Genomic DNA, 27618 nt, shown 5'->3' on the forward strand with positions numbered 1-27618 from the left:
AAAATTGCGTGTGAATCCACGGGTAAGGACTAGTTACTATCAAGACGCTGCCAAATTGTTTACTTACGTCTACATCGTAGTATCCAATTGACAGTGAGTAGTTTAAGTAAAGTTTATTTACAGCACTACAATGTTGTAAATAATTTAGAACTAAACATGAAATGAATAGTGTGCTATAAGCATAATTTCATAACCCTTAATTGTTAAATTTCATATCCTAAATTTTGTAACAAAAACTGCACTTTTATTAATTAAAAACTTCATAGCTAATTACATCACGACTTCCATAAGAAGATCATATAGTTCGTGTTTATAACGTTAAAGAATAGATTAAATATTATGTAAACGATACGCGGTGAAAGTTTATCACTGACATCTCTCTATCGCCCAAATTAGATTAATTCATTTCACATTCAGTTGTCTAAGACAGCGTACCAAGCAGGCTACTTAAAACTGAACTAGAGAATGTGATAACATCAAATATTCTATCTGTTACTTGTGAATCAGTCTTGGGGGTCTTTTATACTCTAAATCTGATTTTAAATTTTTGAACAACAAAAAGTGTTATACCATGGTTCGGTTGTTGTTTACAGTTTGTTTAGTTAGTTTATCGAAATCAATTTCTGGAGTTCACATATTTGAGTAAGTTTCAGTTTATTTTAAAGCCAGTTTGATATATTTAAGTTTTAATATGTTATTTACACACATAGAGATAACATTCCTTGGAGATTTATTCATAAAGGGGGGCACATGACGCCGCAGGTAACAAAACCAATATCTAAAAGTTGCCCTTTTTCTCTCTAATCAGCTCAATGTTATGATCTACAAGTGTACTGTAATCATTTATTTTGGCTCACAATAAATGTCCTTTTAAAAAAATTATATTTTTACAAATTTAACAGCATTTAGTCCAAAGCCCTTCGTCACTCATCGAGAAAGGTGTTTCATTCGTTTAGCCTAACTGTAAGACACAAAAATACTGATACAATTATTAATACTGATTTTCTTTCCAAGTTTATAAAAACAAAAGATAACTAATGTGTGGTCTTAGGTGTTTCATACATTCATGAAACAGCTGTAGATCATTCAGGATGTCCGCGAGTTCAGGCAATTTATGTAATACTTATTCAATCACCCTGGATCACTCGAGGATCAGTCTATATGTCTATCTGTCTATTTGTCTGTGTTTCACGATATCATGAAAACGAAGTGAATGTATTTAAAAATTTAGCGTGTACCTTCATTACTACGCAAGTAATACTGAGTTCGTCGATTGTACATGTCACTGAGCGTTAGCGGATAGTTTTACATTGATTTTACGAGTAATCACGATGACAACGAGAAAATAGCAGAGTAAATAAAATTCTAAACAAACCGTAGAATTTGAGATTTTAACGTATACAATTTTTATTTATAGCGTGAAAGGCAAAAATAATAAAATGGAAAGCAATGTTAAAACTCAGTGGCAAGATTTGATTTCGGGGCACTACTGCGTTGTAGTAACCGCCCTAGCTCATCACACTTTTTATAATTTTATAAATATAGTCAAAAAATGGAATCATATTATTTGGTGAATAATTTTTATAATTATTTCATCTTTAGACTTTACATTCTTCACGAAACTACATTTTTGTTTAGACAAGAATGAGTTCTTTCATGATTTATGCCCAACCATGGAACTTTGCCAAGAATAGAACAGCAGGATACTGTACATTGTTTTTTCCAGATTGGATTATAGAGTGACTCCAGAGCCCACTCTTACATCCCCTGACTACGACGGCTACGTGTTTATCTACAGTATCCTCCTAAAAGAATACATTGTTTTGTCCAGATTGGATTATAGAGTGACTCCAGAACCCACTCTTACATCCCCTAACTACGACGGCTACGTGTTTATCTACAGGTATCCTCCTAACTGAATACATTGTTTTGTCCAGATTGGATTATAGAGTGACTCCAGAACCCACCCTTACATCCCCTAACTACGACGGCTACGTGTTTATCTACAGTATCCTCCTAACTGAATACATTGTTTTGTCCAGATTGGATTATAGAGTGACTCCAGAACCCACTCTTACATCCCCTGACTACGACGACTACGTGTTTATCTACAGTATCCTCCTAACTGAATACATTGTTTTGTCCAGATTGGATTATAGAGTGACTCCAGAACCCACTCTTACATCCCCTGACTACGACGGCTACGTGTTTATCTACAGTATCCTCCTAACTGAATACATTGTTTTGTCCAGATTGGATTATAGAGTGACTCCAGAACCCACCCTTACATCCCCTAACTACGACGGTTGCGTGTTTATCTACAGGTATCCTCCTAACTGAATACATTGTTTTGTCCAGATTGGATTATAGAGTGACTCCAGAACCCACCCTTACATCCCCTAACTACGACGGTTGCGTGTTTATCTACAGGTATCCTCCTAACAGAATACATTGTTTTGTCCAGATTGGATTACAGAGTTACTCCAGAACCCACTCTTACATCCACTGACTACGACGACTACGTGTTTATCTACAGGTATCCTCCTAACAGAATACATTGTTTTGTCCAGATTGAATTATAGAGTTACTCCAGAGTTACATCCCCTGACTACGACGGCTACGTGTTTATCTACAGTATCCTCCTAACAGAATACATTGTTTTGCCCAGATTGGATTATAGAGTGACTCCAGAACCCACTCTTACATCCCCTGACTACGACGGCTACGTGTTTATCTACAGTATCCTCCTAACTGAATACATTGTTTTGTCCAGATTGGATTATAGAGTGACTCCAGAACCCATTCTTACATCCCCTGACTACGACGGCTACGTGTTTATGTACAGATATCCTCCTAACTGAATACATTGTTTTGTCCAGATTGGATTATAGAGTGACTCCAGAACCTACTCTTACATCCCCTGACTACGACGGCTACGTGTTTATCTACAGATATCCTCCTAACAGAATACATTGTTTTGTCCAGATTGGATTACAGAGTTACTCCAGAACCCACTCTTACATCCACTGACTACGACGACTACGTTTTTATCTACAGGTATCCTCCTAACAGAATACATTGTTTTGTCCAGATTGGATTATAGAGTTACTCCAGAGTTACATCCCCTGACTACGACGGCTACGTGTTTATCTACAGTATCCTCCTAACAGAATACATTGTTTTGCCCAGATTGGATTATAGAGTGACTCCAGAACCCACTCTTACATCCCCTGACTACGACGGCTACGTGTTTATCTACAGTATCCTCCTAACTGAATACATTGTTTTGTCCAGATTGGATTATAGAGTGACTCCAGAACCCACTCTTACATCCCCTGACTACGACGGCTACGTGTTTATCTACAGTATCCTCCTAACTGAATACATTGTTTTGTCCAGATTGGATTATAGAGTGACTCCAGAACCCACTCTTACATCCCCTGACTACGACGGCTACGTGTTTATCTACAGTATCCTCCTAACTGAATACATTGTTTTGTCCAGATTGGATTATAGAGTGACTCCAGAACCCACTCTTACATCCCCTGACTACGACGGCTACGTGTTTATGTACAGTATCCTCCTAACTGAATACATTGTTTTGTCCAGATTGGATTATAGAGTGACTCCAGAACCCACTCTTACATCCCCTGACTACGACGGCTACGTGTTTATCTACAGTATCCTCCTAACTGAATACATTGTTTTGTCCAGATTGGATTATAGAGTGACTCCAGAACCCACTCTTACATCCCCTGACTACGACGGCTACGTGTTTATGTACAGTATCCTCCTAACTGAATACATTGTTTTGTCCAGATTGGATTATAGAGTGACTCCAGAACCCACTCTTACATCCCCTGACTACGACGGCTACGTGTTTATCTACAGTATCCTCCTAACTGAATACATTGTTTTGTCCAGATTGGATTATAGAGTGACTCCAGAACCCACTCTTACATCCCCTGACTACGACGGCTACGTGTTTATCTACAGTATCCTCCTAACTGAATACATTGTTTTGTCCAGATTGGATTATAGAGTGACTCCAGAACCCACTCTTACATCCCCTGACTACGACGGCTACGTGTTTATCTACAGTATCCTCCTAACTGAATACATTGTTTTGTCCAGATTGGATTATAGAGTGACTCCAGAACCCACTCTTACATCCCCTGACTACGACGGCTACGTGTTTATCTACAGTATCCTCCTAACTGAATACATTGTTTTGTCCAGATTGGATTATAGAGTGACTCCAGAACCCACTCTTACATCCCCTGACTACGACGGCTACGTGTTTATCTACAGTATCCTCCTAACTGAATACATTGTTTTGTCCAGATTGGATTATAGAGTGATTCCAGAACCCACTCTTACATCCCCTGACTACGACGGTTGCGTGTTTATCTACAGTATCCTCCTAACTGAATACATTGTTTTGTCCAGATTGGATTATAGAGTGACTCCAGAGCCTACTCTTACTTCCCCTGACTACGACGGCTACGTGTTTATCTACAGTATCCTCCTAACTGAATACATTGTTTTGTCCAGATTGGATTATAGAGTGACTCCAGAACCCACTCTTACTTCCCCTGACTACGACGGCTACGTGTTTATCTACAGTATCCTCCTAACTGAATACATTGTTTTGTCCAGATTGGATTATAGAGTGACTCCAGAACCCTACTCTTACATCCCCTGACTACGACGGCTACGTGTTTATCTACAGTATCCTCCTAACTGAATACATTGTTTTGTCCAGATTGGATTATAGAGTGACTCCAGAGCCTACTCTTACTTCCCCTGACTACGACGGCTACGTGTTTATCTACAGTATCCTCCTAACTGAATACATTGTTTTGTCCAGATTGGATTATAGAGTGACTCCAGAGCCTACTCTTACTTCCTCTAACTACGAAGGCTACGTGTTTATCTACAGGTATCCTCCTAACAGAATGCATTGTTTTGTCCGATTGGATTATAGAGTGACTCCAGAACCCACTCTTACATCCCCTAACTACGACGGTTGCGTGTTTATCTACAGTATCCTCCTAACAGAACACATTGTTTTGTCCAGATTGGATTATAGAGTGACTCCAGAACCCACTCTTACATCCCCTGACTACGACGGCTACGTGTTTATCTACAGGTATCCTCCTAACTGAATACATTGTTTTGTCCAGATTGGATTATAGAGTGACTCCAGAACCCATTCTTACATCCCCTGCCTACGACGGCTACGTGTTTATCTACAGGTATCCTCCTAACAGAATACATTGTTTTGTCCAGATTGGATTATAGAGTGACTCCAGAACCCACTCTTACATCCCCTAACTACGACGGCTACGTGTTTATCTACAGGTATCCTCCTAACAGAATACATTGTTTTGTCCAGATTGGATTATAGAGTGACTCCAGAACCCACTCTTACATCCCCTAACTACGACGGTTGCGTGTTTATCTACAGGTATCCTCCTAACAGAACACATTATTTTGTCCAGATTGGATTATAGAGTGACTCCAGAACCCACTCTTACATCCCCTAACTACGACGGTTGCGTGTTATCTACTGGTATCCTCCTAACAGAACACATTGTTTTGCCCAGATTGGATTATAGAGTGACTCCAGAACCCACCCTTACATCCCCTGACTACGACGGCTACGTGTTTATCTACAGGTATCCTCCTAACGATTCTACTATCCCTGCACCCATCAGGGAAAAGTTAATGCGTGAAGAATACACGGTAAGTAATGGGTTAACCTCTTGGATTTCTTTTGATTTTAGTTTATAGTTTTCAATTTCTGACCAGTGGTATCTAAAAGACATACAAGAAGTGTTTTTATTTATTTTTTTCTTAGGCCGGTCATAGAAAACTAGAATAAGAGCTGTAAAACATATATAATAAAACTAATAATAGATTGGACGCTCGATAGTGCATCTAACGACATATAAAGACTAACATCAGCACTTGAGTTATAGTCTGCGGTCTACGATTACAGAGTTTGCAGACAGACAGCACTTGTCTCTGATATCGAAGTGATGTGGCATTAAGTCCTATATCTAATATAAATTCTTCAGGCAGATAATTTGTATCCTTCAATGTGACTATAAGTGAACATATGTAAACAGGAAGACAGAGAACCCACTCAGAAACTAAACGTCAGTGACGGTGAACAGAATCCTGAAGTACCCTGTGTTGTATAATGGCTAAACTATCACCCTAACACCACGCATTAAATACTCTGGTGTTAATGCATTGACTCAAGCAGTCACCGACTGTCTGTGTAGCCACACAAACACAGTTTAGAGCGACTGGCTATAGATGAGGTCCGCCATCAGTGAGTTTCACACCCGTCAATTAATTTGAACAATTATTCTACTGGCCCTGATGGATTAAATGCATTTAAGGATCAATGATACATTCGCGACTAAACTACTAATATATCATAATATGTTGCTCATAACATATTGTTTTCGATGTTTCTATCTGTTCAGGTAGGAGTATCCCTTTGATTACAGAGGTCAAACCAAACTTTAGTGGTTAACTTCGGTTGTTTCGAAGTTTGAAGTGGAAGGTGTATAGAGTAAGAATTACATCAACTATCAAAAGTAATTTTTAAACTTATTCTACCTGTAAATTATAAACGCATAGTTTTTTTTCAATACTAAAACCAATAGTTTGCATAACAATGTATTTACGATTTTGGTAAACCACTATATTATTTTTATACATATTATATTGTACGTCATTTTTTACGGAGACTCGTGTATAAAATTAAAATTAGTAATGAACAAAACTCTGTAACGTAAGTTTATAAATTTAAATCACTATAATGTTTAAATTTGTAACAATTAAGTATTATTACTTTGCTGCAGTCCTTAAATGAATAAAAGAAAACTATAATCTAGTCTTTTCTTAAGATATCACATATAAGTGTAAGATTCGTCAGTCAATTTTGCACTGACGGTGCACTGAAGGTGTTAATCACAATCAATAAAGAAATTCCCAGTAAGAAAAAAAATCGTCAGCCGAGCTAGATTTGGTCGATATCACAATGGAAAGGTATCTAAATATTTCAAATATTGTATTATTTAATATTAGTTAAACATATTAAATCTAATTCTTTTCTCTGATGGCATATTGTATTGCTCGAAACATTTAAAACCAACCATCGTACATGTAAATAAAATGAGAAATCAGCGTCAGATAACTGAATCCAAAACCCTTACAGTTTTAATCTCTTTGTCCAACTGTGATATACTGATTACTATTGTACTATTGTACTATTTGTACTGTCACCGACTGTCTGAGTAGCCACACAAACACACTATTTGCACTATTGTAAAAATTAGTAAAATTGTTGAAAAGATTTTTTATGAAAGACTTGCAAGCTTTTTAGAAAATAACAAAATTCTGAATCCAGAACAATTTGGATTTAGGAAAAACAGATCTACAGTGGATGCTGTGAACAACCTCCTGGACAATGTTGTCGATGGAATGGAAGGACGAGAACATGTGCTTAGCATATTCCTCGACCTATCCAAAGCTTTTGACTGTGTGCATCATGAGACACTGTTGCACCAGTTGGAGAAATGCGGCGTGCGGGGGCTCTCGCACTTGTGGCTCGCTTCTTACCTCAAGGATCGAGACCAGTGCGTGGAGATCTCGAACGTTGTTTCAAACAAAATTAAAATGACCCACGGTGTCCCTCAGGGCTCCATCCTTGGGCCTCTCTTGTTTCTAGTTTACGTCTGTAGATTGAAATCAGTGATCCAGCATGGAACGCTGGTTCAGTATGCTGACGACACTACTCTCTGTCTCAAAAACAAATCAACCCAAGATCTGGAAATCAATTCTTTCATAGAATTGAATGCATGCATTCAGTATTTTGCTGAAATAAACCTGAAAACAAATCAGTCTAAAACAAATGTCATACATTTTAGCCTTCGACAAAATGATCACACAGCGCACCCTGCTGTGTTTGTGGATGATGTTCGTTTAGAGGAAACTGATTCCACGAAGTTTTTGGGAATGTTCCTAGATAGAGGACTGACCTGGGCTGATCATGTGGACAATGTATGTGCTAGAGTAGCCTCAGGCATATATGCCTTGCGGCATTTAGCAAAGTTTTGTTCCCTCAGAGTTTTAAAAATGGCCTATTTCGGCTTAATCCACCCACACTTTGCGTATGGAGTGAGACTCTGGGGAGGTTGTGCCAGAAACAAAATGGAAAGAGTTTTCAAGCTCCAAAAAAAAGCAATCAGAATCATTGCAAAGCTGAATTATAGAGAGTCGTGTAGGGAATCTTTCAGGGAGCTGGGGTTGCTGACTTTGCCCTGCCTCTACATTCTTGAGGTGATCACGTACTGCAAATCAAAGTGTGATTTGGTTCGTGGCGGTGACGTTCACCAATATGGGACAAGAGGCAGGGACAATTTTCGAACTAGTCAATACAGATTGACGTTATCTCAACACCTCCCGCAACAAGTTGGTGTCAGACTCATCAACAAGCTCCCTGAGAGTATAAAAAATTCCATCAATCAAAATCAATTAAAAACTCGTCTCAAATGCCTTTTGGTGTCAAAAGCGTTTTATTCTGTCGATGAATTCATGATGAGCCGCTGGGAGGTCTAAATTTGCACAGTATTTAAATAATCAGTTTGTATGTGTTTGCTCTGGATCTGGAGTCGGTATGTATATGTTTGCTTTGGATCTGGAGTCAGTTTGAATGTGCCTGAGCGAATGTATGAATTGTAAGTGTGAATGTGTATGAAGGTATAGTTGGGACTATTTATTTTTGTTTATGACGATTGCGATACAATGTTAAATTGTTTTAAAATGCAATAAAGAGATTATTATTATTATTATTATTATTATTATTATTATTATTATTATTATTATTATTATTATTATTATTATTATTATTATTATTATTATTATTATTATTATTATTATTATTATTATTATTATTATTATTATTATTATTATTATTATTATTATTATTATTATTATTATTATAGTCTTCCTCAAGGGATGTTGCTCTATCGACTTCATGAATAACCAGATTGTGTGCGTATACAATGAATATTGCCTCTCGGCTTCTGAACTGTTAGGTTAATATACAGAAACAGCGACTATTCAAGCACAATGGTGAAGAATACACGACTGAATAATTGGGCAGCAGAAAGATTTTCAAACTTATATTATCGAGCGTGTTGATCGCCAGGTATGTTATGATCTTGATACCTGGAAAAGGTAGGTGACACTAGTTTCAATTGTTACATTATAATATAACGATGGTAAAAGGCTGCTATACGATTACTCTTTAAAATTATCAATACTCAATAATGGGTTTTAAATCATAGAAATTATTTTACAGTAATGATTTTAACGATAGTCCAACTATCATTGCAGGGCGATTGCTCCCTTGTGGAAGTAGAGTTGCCTGCCAAACGGTTGATTTATGCTCCGGTTAAAGAACTTTCCGATTTCCAAAGCGTAAGAAAATTTGGAGAAGCTGCTAAAAAAGCTATGAAAAGGTGAGTATTTTATATTTTTATTGTTTGATAGAATACATAGGTAAGTCTATTGTGCTGCTACATTAAGTTACTGCAAGCCTGCTCTCATATTTTTGTTGCTCATATTTTTGCTGCGCATATTTTTGTTCCTCATATTTTTGTTGTTCATATCTTTGTTGCTCATCTTCTTGTTGCTAATATTGTTGATGCTCATATTTTTCTTCTCATATTGTTGTTGCTCATATTTTTTTACTCATATTTTTGTTGCTCATATTTTTTGCTCATATTTTTGTTGCTCATGTTCTTGCTCATATTTTTGTTGCTCATTATTTTTGTTGATTATATGTTTAGTGCTCATATTTTTGTTGCTTATATTGCTGTTGCTCATATTTAAGCGCACGGGACCACGGGATCAAAGCACCTCTGCTCGTGCTGCACCAGGATCCGTGCCCGAAGCTTCCTCACGCCGAGCTTGTCACCTTACTTGGAGCTTTGGATACTTTCTTCGTTGTAAGTTTTATGTACGAGATACCAACTCAGAACCTAAGAATAAGAGATTTTTTACTGCAGTTTTATTTGTTTCATATCCAGGATAACTGTTCAGTGGGGCAAATGTACTCTATCCCTTAGAGCCCATTTTTAATTAGCCTGTTATAATAAAGTGCGTGAGAGGTAATTGAAACTTTTGTTGGGATTAGAACTCCAGGGAACTAAGCTGATGCGTGTTAATGATGCAGAGTACTCGTAACTTTAGACCTTTTGTAGACGTTTCTCTTTAAATATTGATGGTCATCCCAATCAAATATATAACAGAATTGGAGTTAATTCCTCCACGAGATTTGACTACAAACTAAAGAAAACTCAGTTGTGTCCATTCAGCACTTCACATGTACCTATTAAACCACCCTCGTAATCGTACCATCCTTTATTTCTAATATGGGAATATACTATATAAGAATTATGAGATTCAGACGATTCTGATAATAATATTGCCGTTTGATGTTGTGTACATAAAATATTGTGTTGTTAAAAGTAACGCTGTTGTCATTTAGTAAGATTAGCCAAATTATGATATTCATAATTATAAAAATACGCATATTATTTAGTTTTTCACACAAAAAGTAATCCTACACTCTTTCTCAGTACAGTTTATCGGATAAAATCTCGTAATTCAAATTCATGGGTTTTGTCGTAATTTCAAACAATGTTCATTGAAACAAAGTATATGAAAGAGTACGGATTGTTATAAATAAAGTATATGAAAGAGTATGGATTGTTATAAATAAAGTATATGAAAGAGTATGGATTGTTATAAATAAAGTGTAAAATATTTTAATTGTCACTGTTATGCATTTGGCCTATACAGGATGATACAATAATATTACAAGTTATCTACTTTGTAAGGTTGCCCAAACTCTCCTAAACGTTGATGGCATATTTTACCGCACAGCGGCATCCTCATCAGTTTATTTATCCTCATTGACCTATTTCTGGTTCTAGAATTTCATTGTCTTACTTCTCTATTTTATGGAAACATCAACCTGAAGTATACGACATATCTTACTAATTCTAGTATGCTACGTTATAATCCTTTCACTTCCGACTCCCGATATGCTCTGATGTGCTGTTTAAAAGCCGTCTTAACAGTTTTCTACCATCATATATTTGTTACTGATACATTTTAATACACTCTTGAAAAGTGTTACAAGACTATTTAAAATAATTCCAATGACTTTTTAAGCTTCCCAAAACATTCTCTAGTTTTGTCCAATCCAAAATTCAATTACATACGAGAACTTATATCCATCAGATCAACCAACCCTGTGTGAGTGCGTGTGTAAGTGTGTGTTGGTAGGACGTTGGTAGCTAACTGGGAGGTTTGTGTTTGTGTGCGAATGTGGGTTTTTATTTGCACAAATTAAAAATAGCTATAATGTTTTAGGGTAGCGGGTGTGATCACTAGCTATTCCATAAGTTGGTAAAAAAATGTATATTCACCGCTTCTTAGTAATGCACTTTTCTACTTTTGTTCGTAGAACCCTCGCGATCGAGAGAAAAATTCTCCAAGAGGAAAGTTCTTGGGAGTGTGGGGCCCCGAGTACTCGACACTCATAGACATTGTCAACATAGCAGCGAACCTAGAGGATGGAAGGTCAGTTGCTTACTAACTAGATCATGTAATAAATGTAATTTACTTTAGACGAAATCTCATTCTCCTATTAGTGGTTTTATGAATAAGTCAAGTATCTTTGTTTGTTTAGTGTTTGTTCATCATGGTACCCGTGGACTGTATAGACTCGTTGCCACCCACCTGTGAGAAACTAATATTATTCTGTAAATATTTATATTTTACCCCTGTGTGTGTATTTTTTATTTAAGAGGGAGTGAGTTTGAATATTGAACTACTTCAATACCATGTATCACATAATTATAACATAAAAAACATTTTAATACAGTTGTATTTATTCAAAGTGAAAATATTCCACGAAATTCATTTAATTGCGCGCTTAAATAAGGAAATAAATATTCATTTTATGGATTTGTTATCAGACAGGAAATGAAAACTTTGCTCCGTTGTTAACAAAATAAGTAGACATTGTATGTTTCAGAAAAGGTTTTCTGCCATGTGAGCAATGTTTATATTCATCGTGGTCAACATGGAGATTGTTACTATCGCACCATATTTATTGTACAATTCTTTCCTGTAACAATAAGTACACGGCTTGCAATTTAAGTAAGAGCTGGCTGCAGTGAAGCGGCCTTGAGGTTTCTGCCATGTGAGCAATGTTTATATTCATCGTGGTCAACATGGAGATTGTTACTATCGCACCATATTTATTGTACAATTCTTTCCTGTAACAATAAGTACACGGCTTGCAATTTAAGTAAGAGCTGGCTGCAGTGAAGCGGCCTTGAGGTTTCTGCCATGTGAGCAATGTTTATATTCATCGTGGTCAACATGGAGATTGTTACTATCGCACCATATTAACGTTAGTAAAGCTGGCTCTTAAATTTGCTTTGTAGGCTTTTGATATTTTTCACTTCTTCCCCTCTTTATTCAGTTCTTTCCATTGAACATTGAGTTCTTCGAGCTCATTCTTCTACGAGCTCTTCTTTCCAAGCACAAAGAAGAGCTCGTAGATGTTTGCCTGTAACACTTAAGGACAATCTTATTGTATCTCCTCAGAGTAGTGGCACGTGACGTAGCCGAGGCAGTCTGCGAGAGCATGTCGCCTCCAAACTTTGAAGGATATCTCCACGACGTGTTCCCGCCTGAGAGTGGAGTCAACATCTCTGTCGTAACAGACCCTCAAACACTGCAAAAAGATTTTCCATTCTTCTCCATGGGAACAAGCAAAGGTAAAAATGGAATAAATTGTTTAGAACAGCGGTTCCCAAACTGGGGGGGGGCGCGCCCCCCTGGGGGGGGCGTGGAGAAAGTCCAGGGGGAGCGTGACACCCAAATGAAATAAATAAAAAAAAATTACAAAATAATTTCCTCATAATAATACTCCCCTCCCCGCCATCCATGACCCCCACCACCCGTTACCTCCATTTGGCCTTGGCGTGAGTGCGAGTGTCCCTCCACCCCTACCACGCCCGCCTACCACTTACCCCCCCACCGCATCTTCAATCCAATGTCAATAACCTTGCACTTTGTTCCATGCTTGCGTTGTAACTAGTCCGTTCGCCAGTCCGTTGTGCCAACAGTGCTTTCCGTGAATTATCGTCAGCGTGTTTGCTGTATTGTGGGTGTTCTGTAATTGCTGCGACGTTTGAATTGGAGTAATTGTTTTTTGTGTTGTGTGAGTTCTGTGTGAAGCTGAATCAGAGAAGATGAACACGGCAAAGAAACGCAAGTATATTGACGATTATATTCAATATGGGTTTTTTTTTCCTTGCTTAAAGATAATGTTGATCACCCTCATTGCGTTATTTTGCTATTGAGGTATTAAGCAATGACGCGATGAGGCCTAATCGTCTTCTTAGACATTTGTCAGCCAAACGTGCCTCTTTAAAGGACAAACCTAAAGAGTTTTTCGCTGCAAAATCTAAGAATTTAAAGCGCATGAAGTTAGATAGCACTGGATCTGCTGCCTCAGTCATCTCTAAAAGTGCTTGAAGCTTCATATGAATTATCTCTTATTATTGCTAAGGAAAAGAAAAGTCACACTATTGGTGAAACGCTTGTTAAAACCGTGCATTTTAAAAGCAGCCGATGTTGTCCTTGGAACTGATAGTAGGCAAAAGCTATCACAAATACCACTATCAGACAACACCGTAAAACGCCGCATTGATTATATGGCCAAGGACATTAAAAACCAGGTGGTTGATGCAATAAAAAAATCACCGTTTTTTGCTATCTAGCTTGACGAGAGTACAGACATAGCACAATGCTCTCATTTGCTTGTATATGTTCGTTACATTGAAAATGAAAGAATGAAGGATGAACTGATGTTTTCTACTGAGCTGTTGACCACTACTAAAGCTGTAGATGTGATGGAAGCAGTAATCAGACTTTTTTAAAGAAACACGAACTTTCTTGGCAAAAACTTATTGGTGTAATGCACAGATGGTGCTCCTTCAATGCTGGGTTCTCGTTCAGGCTTTGTGCAGTTGGCCAAAGAGAAGAATGCTGATGTGGTTGGGATTCATTGTTTTATTCACCGTCAAGCCTTGGCAGCAAAAACTCTTCCTAACGAACTCAATGCTGTTTTAAAGCTTTGTATTAAAGTAGTCAACTACGTTAAGAACAGTACATTAAATACTCGACTGTTTAAAATTCTGTGTGAAGATTTTAGGAAGTGATCACAAAACGCAGCTATTTCATACAGAAGTACGATGGCTATCAAAAGGCAATATGTTGGGAAGACTATTTGAACTCCGTGATGAAGTGATAACGTTTTTTGGCACAGCAGAAACAAAACGAGCTTAGTGCAGAGTTCAAAAAACCCTGGAACCAAGTGATTTTTGGCCTATTTATCAGACTTTTTGACACGTTAAATAACCTAAACATGAGACTGCAAGGTGCAGACTCAAATATAGTAACACATCGGGATGCCATCAAGATGTACGTTGAGAAACTACAACTTTGGATACGTAAAGTGTCAATGAACCCCCAGCAACTATTCAAGTTTCAGCAAAGTAGTGTCAGTTTCAGAAGAAGTATGTTTTGAGGACGTTTTTGAAAGACCGCTTTTGAAAAACTTGATAATTGACCATTTGAAGATCCTCAAGGAGGAGTTCAGCAGGTACTTTCCTAACTTGTCAGAGGAGTTTGTACAAACTATCAAACTGACCCGTTCAACATGGACATACAGTTGCTGCCAGAAGAGTTGCAAGAGGAGGGAGTAGAAATAAAAAATGACTCTGCTGCAAGATACGATTTTGACAAAATGGACAAAGCCCTCATTTTGGTTAAAGTACTTAAAAGTTTACCCCAGTGTTTCAGGGAAAGCTGTTCGGATGTACTTGCCTTTTTCAACAACACATACATGTGCGAAAAAGCGTTTTCAACTCTTGTGGCGATCAAAAACCAAGTAACGCAACAAACTTGATGTCGAAAGTGACCTACGCTGTGCTTTGTCTGAAAACTCAACCCAGGATCTGTCAGCTTATCCATGCGCATTGCAAGCGCACCCATCTCACTAAATTACATTTTATGTTTTGTTTTTGTAAGTAGTAGGCCTATTGTTTCACCTTCCTTATAAATTGAAAATGTATCTGTGTTACAATGTTAAATTTTTGTATCATTTATTATATTCGTTTTTCATGTAATACTTGTTTAAATTTTCACCATACGTACAATTATTGATATGTGTAGGGGGGCGTGGGGGGGTCTCCAAATAACCAGAGGGGGCGTGGTACAAAAAAGTTTGGGAACCCCTGGTTTAGAATATTAAATTGTATTGCATGTTACTGTTCGTTCATTTCACGGTTTCAATGTTACGTGGTACATTAATAATACAACAATTATAAAGTGCTTAGTAATTTATAATCATAAAACTACTTATTAAAATTATATTAATTTCTTTAACAAATGCATTTCTTTTCGTTCATACAGAATCACTCCTTTACAGTGCCTTTCATTAAGCATTTGTCAATTCAACATATCTTCTCGTCTCATTTATCTTTCTACTTTCCATGAATTTAAATCTCTTAATTCAGGAGATTTCTATACAATAAAAAGGCTACAAAATTTGCAATCTTAATATTCCTCCGTTCTAATAAATAACAAATTGTTTGTCGATTGCCATCGTTATTAATGAAAATAAAGTAACTAACCTTTTAGCAAGTTTCAAATTTTCAATTTTATTATTGACGATGGGTAATTTGAAAGGATAACAGGATTTCATGCATTTGTGATCATTGTTTAGTATAAAATTATAACATTACTTTTCGAGGTATCTATCCTCAGTGTCATCAAATCTGTATGCATTGGGTTAATTGAGATATAAAAATTTAAACTTATAAAAGTATAGTGATGAACTCGATAACTATTAACAGAATAAGGTGCACTTAGGATAATCAAGCTGTGAATTCGGATGGTTATTTTAAGCACAAACTAAATGACCGCACAGAACAGGCACACTGTACAAACGCATGCGGCACGAACTAGAGAATCTGAGAGGCTGTTTACACCTGAAAGAGAGGTGTGTTGTAATATTTGTAATGTATTCTATTTTAATATTTCTATCCTAGTTTGCAATGACTGTACAGGGGAAGATGCTCATGCACGTCGTATTGTGATCCTGACGTACGACACTCCCGCTCCAGTGGTTGACACCGTGCTGCTGGTGGGTGAGGGCGCGACCTACAATACTCCAGGAGCCAGTCTCTGTGCTAAGGCGGGGGCCGCTGCAATAGCGGGCTTCATGAAGGTCAAACAATAATATAAAACTAAATTAAGATGAATTTTTTAATTTATTAAGATAATTTAACAATTATTAAACCTATACAGGCAAAAATAATGTTGCATAAATATTTAAACAATATAAAAGACTTGTAGATAACCACCACAACCGTTTTGACTAATTTTGTCAAGATAATTCTGATAGGTACAAAAATTGCAACCTTGCGTCATAATTATTCCAGTTAAGTTACGTTCTAATCAACTCAATTCCACTGTAGTATGCGAGAATCAATCAATATATGACTCTCGACTGTCACGCTCTTGACTTATCAGCATGGAGCGCATAGCAAATGTTACGATGTTGACGATTATGAGAGACGTCATACCCAAATGTTTAAAAAATTGACTATCCAAGACTCGAGTTTAGCTGCAGTTCACCTTCCTCTTACATGTACATGTAGCATCAGACATCTGAAGCTATCGCAGTCTTGACTCCTAGAACCTTGAGTCATTTTCGTCTGAAGGAATCCAAAAATAGTTAATTAGGTGACGAAGAACGAAATAGCTCAAAACTGTATCTTTTCGACATCAGGCACCTTGACAACACAATGTAGTGCAATCAAGGTGAAGAGGTATTATAATTGTATCATCAGGTGCACAATTGAGTGCTATACGATTTTAACTGGCACGGTGGATCAACCGATTCTTCTACACGTAACGCAACTATGGTGGGAAGTGTTGATTCATATCAAAATTCAACTCACATTGTCAACATTCATAGTCAACATTGTGAACCAACGCAAATTTTTATTGGCTGAGCGCTACCAAAGCGTATCATTAGAGGGGCTGGATATTTGCATGTTTCGTTTGTCCGCACTATATCTCAAAACCAATCTGATAAAGCTTCGATGGTGGCGTATGTAATTCTATAGGATGACATACATGGTGAACATTTTTTATTTGTCTTATTGGTAATGATGATGGAAACCTCAAAATTGCAGGAGAAATAAACTTGAAAGCAAACTGACTGCAATCTATGATATTGATGATATTGTAACATTATAAAGCAAGCTATAGATTTCAAATTTTGCATCCCGACTACAGCGAAGCCTGTAGCATGACATACTAAATTCAGCCTTGCATGAGAGGTTACATGTTAATCACAAATTTGACTATGTTAGAAAATTTGATGCATTTAGTGCATTTTAATCCATTAAGTTTGAATTTAAATGGTTCTCTATTGGGTGTAAAAACAACCTTTCTACCAAATTCATGTCTTATTCTACGCCTTCCCCTCATAACTCCCTCCCATATTTATATCAACGTATCAATGTGTAAAAATTATCCAAGAATTGAAACAGCTAATGGTTTGCCTTCATTGGAAATTTAATATGAATATAGAACATTAAGGTTTTATTTGTATGCACTCTTTAGTAAGAGTGCATAAAAATATATAAACTGTAACTATAAATATAAACTATAACACTATATAAACTACTGTTAGAAAATGTCTATCCATCAAATTCTTCACCTTCAGTAAAGAACCAAAATTATATATGATTCCTCCATTTACATACTTTACTTACCATTTTGTTGCTTGTGGCTTAATAAGTTGTATTTTTGTAACAAAGCTTCCTGTGCTGACAATTAGTTAAGGTATTTTCTATTTAGAAATTGGGATAGCGAAAAACATATCTGAAAGCCTGTAAACCTTATAAACTACTTTAATTAGCTGAGCGTTAACGAAGTGTTATCACTAGAGGGCTGGATAATTTCATTTCTGTCTGTCTGACCACACTATATCTCGAAAACGAACTGACCTATAGACTCCAAATTTGCCATGAGTTTCATTCCCATATAGTAAAAACTGAGTTCGATGATACATGTCACTCCATAAGGTTTGGCTGAGTAGCATAAGTCTTAGGTAATCATGATGGCAACGAGAAAATAGATGAATAAATACGTTTGTGAACAATCTGACTACAACCAAACGACATATTCTTATTCATTGGGAAAAACAAAAAGAAAAGGAGAGCAGACAATATTAATAGTTGTTCTCGCTTTGACAAGGCCATGGTCACTACAGTCTGCTAGATTTACGGGCTCTCTGCAATTCTATAATGGTGAATGTCCAGCCATGGAAGGCTAACACAGTTCTTGTGAATGGTGGTGTGTAGAAACTTCTATTCTGTATGATTGTTTGTCTGTCTATCTGACCGCAAGCTCATGGTGTGGCGTACTCCTACCTTGCCATCTAGCGCCAGTGCTAGTACCCAAGTTACAAAGTTACCTTGTAACAGGTTCTGTCGGACACTGGGGTAAGAGGTCTGAAGGTGGTGGCAGCACTGGCTCTCAGCCGCAATCCTGCTGGGGAGGTTCTGCAGGACGTTGTTGAGGCGAGATCTGGTAGAAAGGTGCAAGTCCTCAAATCTAAAGTTACCTTGTGACAGGTTCTGTCGGAAACTGGGGTGAGAGGTCTGAAGGTTGTGCAGCACTGGCTCTCAGCCGCAATCCTGCTGGGGAGGTCCTGCAGGACGCTGTTAAAGCGAGATCTGGTAGAAAGGAGCGAGTCCTTAAATCTAAAGTTACCTTGTGACAGGTTCTGTCGGAAACTGGGGTGAGAGGTCTGAAGGTGGTGGCAGCACTGGCTCTCAGCCGCAATCCTGCTGGGGAGGTCCTGCAGGACGCTGTTGAGGCGAGATCCAGTAGGAAAGTGCGAGTCCTCAATAGCGAGGGGAAAGGCAAGATGGTTTTGGCTGACATGATATGTCACGTAAGTACCTGTAGAACATGCTGGAATGTATATTTTTAACTACACTATTAAAGTAGAGAGGTTAAGTGTTAGAGAGGGCTTCTTAGCCCTAACTTCGCCTGGTAAAATAAGACATTCTTTACTTTTTTTTTTCTTTACTTTTTAAAGTAGTTCATAAAAGCTCTTAGAAACACTTAAATTATATGTTACGTAAGTACCTGTAGAACATGCTGGAATGTATATTTTTAGCTACAGTATTAAAGTAGTTCATAAAATCTCTCAGAAACACTTACATGATATGTTACGTAAGTACCTGTAGAACATGCTAGAATGTATATTTTTAACTACAGTATTAAAGTAGTTCATAAAATCTCCCAGAAACACTTACATGATATGTCACATGAGTACCTGTAGAACATGCTAGAATGTATATTTTTAACTACAGTATTAAAGTAGTTCATAAAATCTCCCAGAAACATTTACATGATATGTCACATGAGTACCTGTAGAACATGCTGGAATGTATATATATTTATAACTACAGTATTAAAGTAGTTCATAAAATCTCCCAGAAACACTTACATGATATGTCACATGAGAACCTGTAGAACATGGTGGAATGTATATTTTTAACTACAGTATTAAAGTAGTTCATAAAATCTCCCAGACAAAACTTACATAATATGTTACATGAGGACCTGTAGAACATGCTGGAATGTATATTTTTAACTGCAGTATTAAAGTAGTTCATAAAATCTCCCAGAAACACTGACACTACTTAATCAAATTCCCAAGCCTACTTTCAAGCTATACGTTGAACTTCTTTTAGAAATTGACTCTTAGAAATTTGAAACAATTCAATAAACTTGTTACAGGTTTACAAAGGTTTAATACACGGTAAAATAACCAGAAACAATATTTCCCAATTCATTACGAATATCCCACAATACTAAAACTTTCAAAGTATTGGTTAGAGCTTACAAAATCGTATTAAATTAGATTTCAATCGTGCAATGGTTGATTGCAATCAGTTAGAAATGGTAGGGATCGTTTTCTTCTGCATTATCGTACGCTATTAGGTATATGTTACATTTAATTCTAGCTTCTAAACATAAAAACCGTAATTATTTGTAGAATCTAGACTGAGCTTGTTATACTAAAATTGGATGAGGTCTTTAACATGTGTCTCAATTAGTTATAGGTAAATAGCGATCGTTTTCATTCATGCGGAGATTTTACCTCCTTCGTTTCTCAAAATAGACGCAAAATAACTGATTTTATAAAAATATTAGAACATTTTTGCTCTTACACATTTTTCTACATTCTTTACGGTTATCAAGATGGCGGCCTTTTACAATTTGGAAAAGAATTGTTGGATCTCAACTATTATGCATAATGGAGAACAACCATATACGGGTTTTAGAATGTTCCGTATGCTTACCGCAATTTTGTTTTTATATTTCGTAACGCTTCGAGATAACAACTGTATGATATTATTATAATCATACGATTTCGTCGAATCAGTAAAGTGGAAATTTGTACATACGCAATTTCTGATTGATTAAAACTAAACTAATTTCACGTTTTACAAACAAATGAATATGCATATAAGATTTTGTAGTAAGATGATGTAGTTTCTAAATAATAAAAAGTGCTACAAGTTTACGAACACTCCAATTTTACAGCCATCAGGACTGTACTGATCACACTTCAGACTCACAATGTTTCTGTAAATTGGTATTTCCAGATAACCGCTACATACGTGAAATCTACCTTTCTTTCGATTAATCTGGAAGAGATATTCTTTGTAATCTTAAAATTTATCAAACAATTTGCAAAAATAAAAGTTGTTATAAAATATCTATACCTTCTAAAACCTTTAACCTGTCTGTATTGTGTAATATCCGATAAAAACAATTTACAGGAAAAGTTAAAATATTAATGAAAACGTTTAATGAACGTCTATCTGGCAAACACAAGTTAAAGAAAATATAAGTTATATTTTCATATAATGTTCAATATGCAACCCTGCGCCAGTTATGGGATTCAGAAGCCTGTATGGAAGCTTGGTTTGATATCCGAGGATCATCAGTGGAGAAGGTACATGATGCGTTACTACGATAACAGTCATACATGTAAATAGGAAGGTTGTACTGACAGTTCTTCACCTCGACAGTCGCAGCTTGATCACTTCTACATTACTTACACGTATGTATTCATTTGCAGATGAAGGAGCTCGTTGAGAAGAAAGAAGCTTCTGTAAATCCTTACATCATCTCCATCTCATCTGGCTCAGAGCATACAGTAAGTTTTTGGGGTTTTTTAACTAGAATGTTTTATTATGTAGATATGTTGTGTTTTGTTTAGTTTAAAGTTTGTTATTGGCGATGGAATGTTTGAAAGGATAATAGACTTCACAATTACAGTTATGCACATTTTTTAACATACAACGATGGTAAATGTCGGAAATCCTATTATAGTGTTTTTAATACACGTACCATTCGATGCCGTTGCCACTGCTTGAACTGTAAGATCTTTATGTGTAATGTAGATATATTTAATATGTAGACATCTTAATATTTTTGGTATAATCTTGTAGGGTCTTATTCAAAACTGCTATAATAATTACTGGAATCATAATAAGAAATGTAACTATTACGAAGTCCACACCAAAGTAGTCGCACGATGACGTGTAAGCCCAACACCATTTGGTAAACTTCTGAATTTTTTTCAGATAGTAACAGACAATGGACCAGCAGCAAAAGCTGAAGAAGGTCAAATCGTAAAAGTCAACAGTGAGAAAATTGGAGAGCCTCTTGAAGCTAGAGTTCTAAAGAAAGATGATTTTGGAAATTTCAAAGGTAGGCTATGTTACTCTTGGTGTAGCTCGAAATGTATTTTAAGTTTCGTCGTGTATCAATTATTTTTATAAAGATGGTTTTTTTCTATACCTGACGTGATATAGTATTTCTAAATATGAAATGTTAACCCTTGTCCCTATACCACCACATACGTAATAGGTCTAACATAATAAAATGTTCTCATTTTTATGATTCTTAACCAGAACTTCTTACTGGAACAATATCTTTTAGCAAAGGATAAAAGCCATCATTCCACAATTACTTAATTCTTTAAAATTTTGGCTTTTTGCTCAATTTCACCTTCAGCTGTAACTCGTATTGTATTTGAATACTTTGTTATGTACAACGAAATAATGGCCCGCATTTTAACAATTGTTCACTTGAGTTTAAAAAAATTTATTTTTCTGTTATGGATTTCTTACAAACATTTAAACTTCTACCATAATTAGTTATATTCAGAATATGTTATTTTTATTTCAGAAGGCGAAGTTCTGGAACAGCCTAAAGTCCTGCAGGGATCCGCGGCAGTGGCCTTCACGTTAACGGCCTCAGGCCTAGACAAGGTAAGTATTAGATTTTCTATCTCATTGCGTTCGTTCCCATACTAATTTACAACCAACTTTGCCCTAATCTAAAGTTAAGCTTCCACATTTCGTAACATTTACAGATACTGCATTATAAACACAAACTTTGAGTTACGCAACTTTTTATTAGCTTTTTTGGTTTCAGTACCAGATCGTAACTCTGATATTTAATTTATTAACTTTGTAATATATTACTATTATTTAAATATAACACCCGACTCATTCAAGACTGGCAGAAAAGACGATGGCGAGAGATGGCCCTCGTCTTGATCCACACCTACACATACACAAATTGCCCTACACTGTGGGAAATTCTTATTGTAAAACTATAATTAATACGCATCCAAACGCTTTTCACTTTACTTTTTGAATATTTTAATGGTGGAGTTCTCGTGAATAAATAATAAAAATGTTTGAAACAATAAAAGCGTTTGGATGCGTGTTACCCATGTCTTTCTAAATGAGACATCTTCCATTATTTTACATTTTTAAATATTGTAAAATTTAAGTCCACCTTTATTAATATGGCTCTAAAGTAAAAATAAATGCCAGTATAATATTTACAATATAATTAATGATATACAGTTTTTTTTATTAAGTGAGCATATCTTGCCACGATTATTTGTATACGTGATTCATAAGTGTTATTTCAGTCGATTTATCTATTTGATACCGATTTATTAACAAAGAAGTTTTGTATGATATAACTCTGTTCGCTAACACTGGAACTGATATTTAAATTGAAACCAAGAGTTGAATTTGATGTAGCTTTATGTTGATCTAAGCTGTTTGTATTTGATTTAAAAATGTTAATGAATGACAATAATGTTCAATATTAAACCAAGTAACAGGTTTATTAGAAATTACCGCTCTAGAACCGTTATGCAGGTTACTCTAGGCTATGTTACTTTGATTTTATGTATAGTTCATTATTTCACTCAATTTTATTATTAAGAACAAATAGTTTAGGTTAATGCTATGTTAAAAGTAGGTAACTGCTTTTGTAAACTAATAAGTAACAAAATTATTTTTATATGAAAATTAGTAGAAAATTGAGGTTTTACAACTAAGCTCAAGGACCAAAGTAAAATATTTATTTTGTATTATTTTCTTTGAGCAATGATAATATATTTCAGTATATAGTTACTACAGTTATTTCTTTCATTGGCTGTTAACGTCAACATTATATCAAGACATTGAATTTTACAAATATATGTTAAAGCTGTTTTTTGCTTGATCATAATTTTTATTACATTCGAATTCTAAAAAATTATATTGTTGAAAGTAAAAATGAAGGCCAGTATTAAAAGATTTTTTGCTTTCATCATTTGATTCACAAACATTCATTACAACAATAACTTTGGGGTAACCAAAGAGTAGAAATCATATTAATCTTTACGCCTATAATTTTTTAACATTGGACATGTATTAAATATAGTTCCATTAACCTCGTATTACATAAAAACGTGTAAATATTTTTCACGTTTTGTAGCCCTTATTCCGTTGTATTTCAAGAATAATGTTTCTGTGCATTCATATCTTTCAAGAAATATTATAATGAGGAATAAGTGTTTTTTACCATTTCATAATGGTGCATTTAAAAAAAAATAATGTCATACGTTATATTGGGTTATAAACCATAGACTCTCAACTATCCGTCAAGTACTCCCACCAGCGTCGTATCCAATCACAGCACAATCATGTGTTTCACAATTTTACTTTATGTATCTGTGATATCCTGTGTATCGTGTTTCAGCACGGCCTAGACTCTCAACTATCCGTCAAGTACTCCCACCAGCGTCGTATCCAATCACAGCACAATCATGTGTTTCACAATTTTACTTTATGTATCTGTGATATCCTGGGGATCGTATTTCAGCACGGCCTAGACTCTCAACTATCCGTCAAGTACTCCCGTCAGCGTCGTATCCAATCACAGCACAATCATGTGTTTCATAATTTTACTTTATGTATCTGTGATATCCTGTGTATCGTGTTTCAGCACGGCCTAGACTCTGAACTATCCGTCAAGTTCTCCCGCCAGCGTCGTATCCAATCATAGTACTCATGTGTTTCACGATTTTAATTTATGTATCTGTGATATCCTGTGTATCGTGTTTCAGCACGGCCTAGACTCTCAGCTACCCGTCAAGTTCTCCCGCCAGCGTCGTATCCAATCATAGCACTCATGTGTTTCACGATTTTAATTTATGTATCTGTGATATCCTGTGTATCGTGTTTCAGCACGGCCTAGACTCTCAACTATCCGTCAAGTTCTCCCGCCAGCGTCGTATCCAATCATAGCACTCATGTGTTTCACGATTTTAATTTATGTATCTGTGATATCCTGTGTATCGTGTTTCAGCACGGCCTAGACTCTCAACTACCCGTCAAGTTCTCCTGCCAGCGTCGTATCCAATCATAGCATCCATCTTTAGACTCCAGAAAAAAGCTGTCAGAATCATTAAACATTTAAATTATAGAGAGTCGTGTAGGGAATCTTTCGGGGAGTTGAGATTGCTGACTTTGCCTTGCCTCTATATTTTTGAGGTGATCGTGTACTGCAGATCAAGGTGCACTTTGATTCGTGGCGGGGACGTTCATCAATATGAAACTAGAGGCAGGGACAACTTTCGCACGCATCAACACAGATTGACATTAGCGCAAAATCTACCGCAAGAAGTTGGTGTCAGATTAATCAACAGGCTCCCTGAAGAAATCAAAATTTCCAATAATCAAAATCAATTTAAAACGCGTCTCAAGCTCCTTTTGGAGTCCAAGGCTTTCTACTCTGTTGATGAATTCATGTCAAGCCGCTGGGATATTTGAGATTGCTGGATCTGAGGTCAATGCGATTGTGACCTGAATGATTGCAAGAATTGTGAGTGTGAGGTTGTGTGAATGTGTGGATGATCTCGTGTAAATGGACTTATAAAAACTGTTGACGATTGCGATACGATGTAAAAATTGTTAAAAGAATGCAATAAAGAGATTATTATTATTATTATTATTATTATTATTATTATAGCACTCATGTGTTTCACGATTTTAATTTATGTATCTGTGATATCCTGTGTATCGTGTTTCAGCACGGCCTAGACTCTCAACTACCCGTCAAATTCTCCCGCCAGCGTCGTATCCAATCATAGAAATCTTGTTACTTTATGTATCTGTGATATCCTGTGTATCGTGTTTCAGCACGGCCTAGACTCTAAACTACCCGTCAAGTTCTCCCGCCAGCGTCGTATCCAATCATAGTACTCATGTGTTTCACGATTTTAATTTATGTATCTGTGATATCCTGTGTATCGTGTTTCAGCACGGCCTAGACTCTCAACTATCCGTCAAGTTCTCCCGCCAGCGTCGTATCCAATCATAGCACTCATGTGTTTCACGATTTTAATTTATGTATCTGTGATATCCTGTGTATCGTGTTTCAGCACGGCCTAGACTCTCAACTATCCGTAAAGTTCTCCCGCCAGCGTCGTATCCAATCATAGTACTCATGTGTTTCACGATTTTAATTTATGTATCTGTGATATCCTGTGTATCGTGTTTCAGCACGGCCTAGACTCTCAACTATCCGTCAAGTTCTCCCGCCAGCGTCGTATCCAATCATAGCACTCATGTGTTTCAAGATTTTAATTTATGTATCTGTGATATCCTGTGTATCGTGTTTCAGCACGGCCTAGACTCTAAACTACCCGTCAAGTTCTCCCGCCAGCGTCGTATCCAATCATAGCACTCTTGTTACTTTATGTACCTGTGATATCCTGTGTATCGTGTTTCAGCACGGCCTAGACTCTAAACTATCCGTCAAGTTCTCCCGCCAGCGTCGTATCCAATCATAGCACTCTTGTTACTTTATGTATCTGTGATATTCTGTGTATCGTGTTTCAGCACGGCCTAGACTCTAAACTACCCGTCAAGTTCTCCCGCCAGCGTCGTATCCAATCATAGCACTCATGTGTTTCACGATTTTAATTTATGTATCTGTGATATCCTGTGTATCGTGTTTCAGCACGGCCTAGACTCTCAACTACCCGTGAAGTTCTCCCGCCAGCGTCGTATCCAATCATAGCACTCTTGTTACTTTATGTATCTGTGATATCCTGTGTATCGTGTTTCAGCACGGCCTAGACTCTCAACTACCCGTCAAGTTCTCCCGCCAGCGTCGTATCCAATCATAGCACTCTTTTTACTTTATGTATCTGTGATATCCTGTGTATCGTGTTTTAGCACGGCCTAGACTCTCAGCTACCCGTCAAGTACTCCCATCTCGAAGTTGCCGGTAGTGTTGCCGGCGCAGCCTCGGCTGTCCTCACTCTGGCCAACCGTTTCATTCTGAGGCTCGAAGACCCCCTTGACACCGCCTGGCACTAACTTTTCGCTGAACTGTCAAAATATTAGATGCTAATATTAAACTTTCCATACTTTGATCCGAAGTGATGAATTTAATTCAATTACATGTGTACGGGTCTTATTTTCTGTGTTATAAAACCTCAATTTCAAAGTCCAATACTATATTCAAAGCCCTCGTGCTATTCTACAGGTCACAAACATGTTACCAATTTAGATGTTTAATACTTACAAGTTGTAACTCGTAGGATGGCATGATTCATTAACTAAATATCTATCTTAAATTTATAAATAATGTCCACGGTTTGTGTTTTTATTTCGTCCACCTATTTTTCGTGAAAAATGGAACAACTTTGTCACCATTAAGCAAATACCAACTATGGCCAGCTTCTTTAATATATAATCTCCTATATCGACAACGTTTTCAAGAGTATATGAGCAGTGCATTACTCTTGTTGTCTAATACTATTTGTTATGTGTTAGGGAATCCATAAATATGATTAACGCCATTATAGATTAATTCAAGAGTAGCAAAATGGAACCCGTCAGACCCTATGTATTCATTCGTGACTTGTACATCAATTAAACAGAAAATAGAAAAGATTTTGTGTATCTTACTTCCAAGTTTTCTTCCTGATACCAGATTAAATATTAATGAATACGAAATTGTCTTTATCTGTCAGAA

General features: G+C 36.6%; 1 protein-coding gene across 3 annotated transcripts; it reads left to right on the plus strand.

Annotated features, from left to right (window-relative positions):
* The first annotated feature begins 395 nt into the window (after window positions 1–395).
* Window positions 396–27536, plus strand: LOC124359054 (putative aminopeptidase W07G4.4). 3 transcript variants are annotated; one of them, XM_046811457.1, is made up of 12 exons: window positions 396–642; window positions 5610–5748; window positions 9421–9545; window positions 9920–10034; window positions 11561–11676; window positions 12712–12884; window positions 16245–16405; window positions 18977–19150; window positions 21356–21433; window positions 21864–21990; window positions 22471–22553; window positions 24331–24651. In XM_046811457.1, exons 1-12 carry the CDS (start codon window positions 572–574, stop codon window positions 24634–24636), a joined length of 1668 nt encoding a protein of 555 aa, XP_046667413.1. In that variant the 5' UTR covers window positions 396–571; the 3' UTR covers window positions 24637–24651. The 3 variants fall into 3 exon arrangements, with proteins under 3 accessions (XP_046667413.1, XP_046667414.1, XP_046667415.1); XM_046811458.1 differs by lacking the exon at window positions 24331–24651 and adding an exon at window positions 26814–27536 and having other exon boundaries at window positions 398–642; XM_046811459.1 differs by lacking the exon at window positions 24331–24651 and adding an exon at window positions 24698–24772 and having other exon boundaries at window positions 398–642.
* Window positions 27537–27618: the final 82 nt, after the last annotated feature.

This window comes from Homalodisca vitripennis, chromosome 4 (genome assembly GCF_021130785.1).
Source record: "Homalodisca vitripennis isolate AUS2020 chromosome 4, UT_GWSS_2.1, whole genome shotgun sequence".
Classification (NCBI taxonomy): Eukaryota; Metazoa; Arthropoda; class Insecta; order Hemiptera; family Cicadellidae; genus Homalodisca; species Homalodisca vitripennis.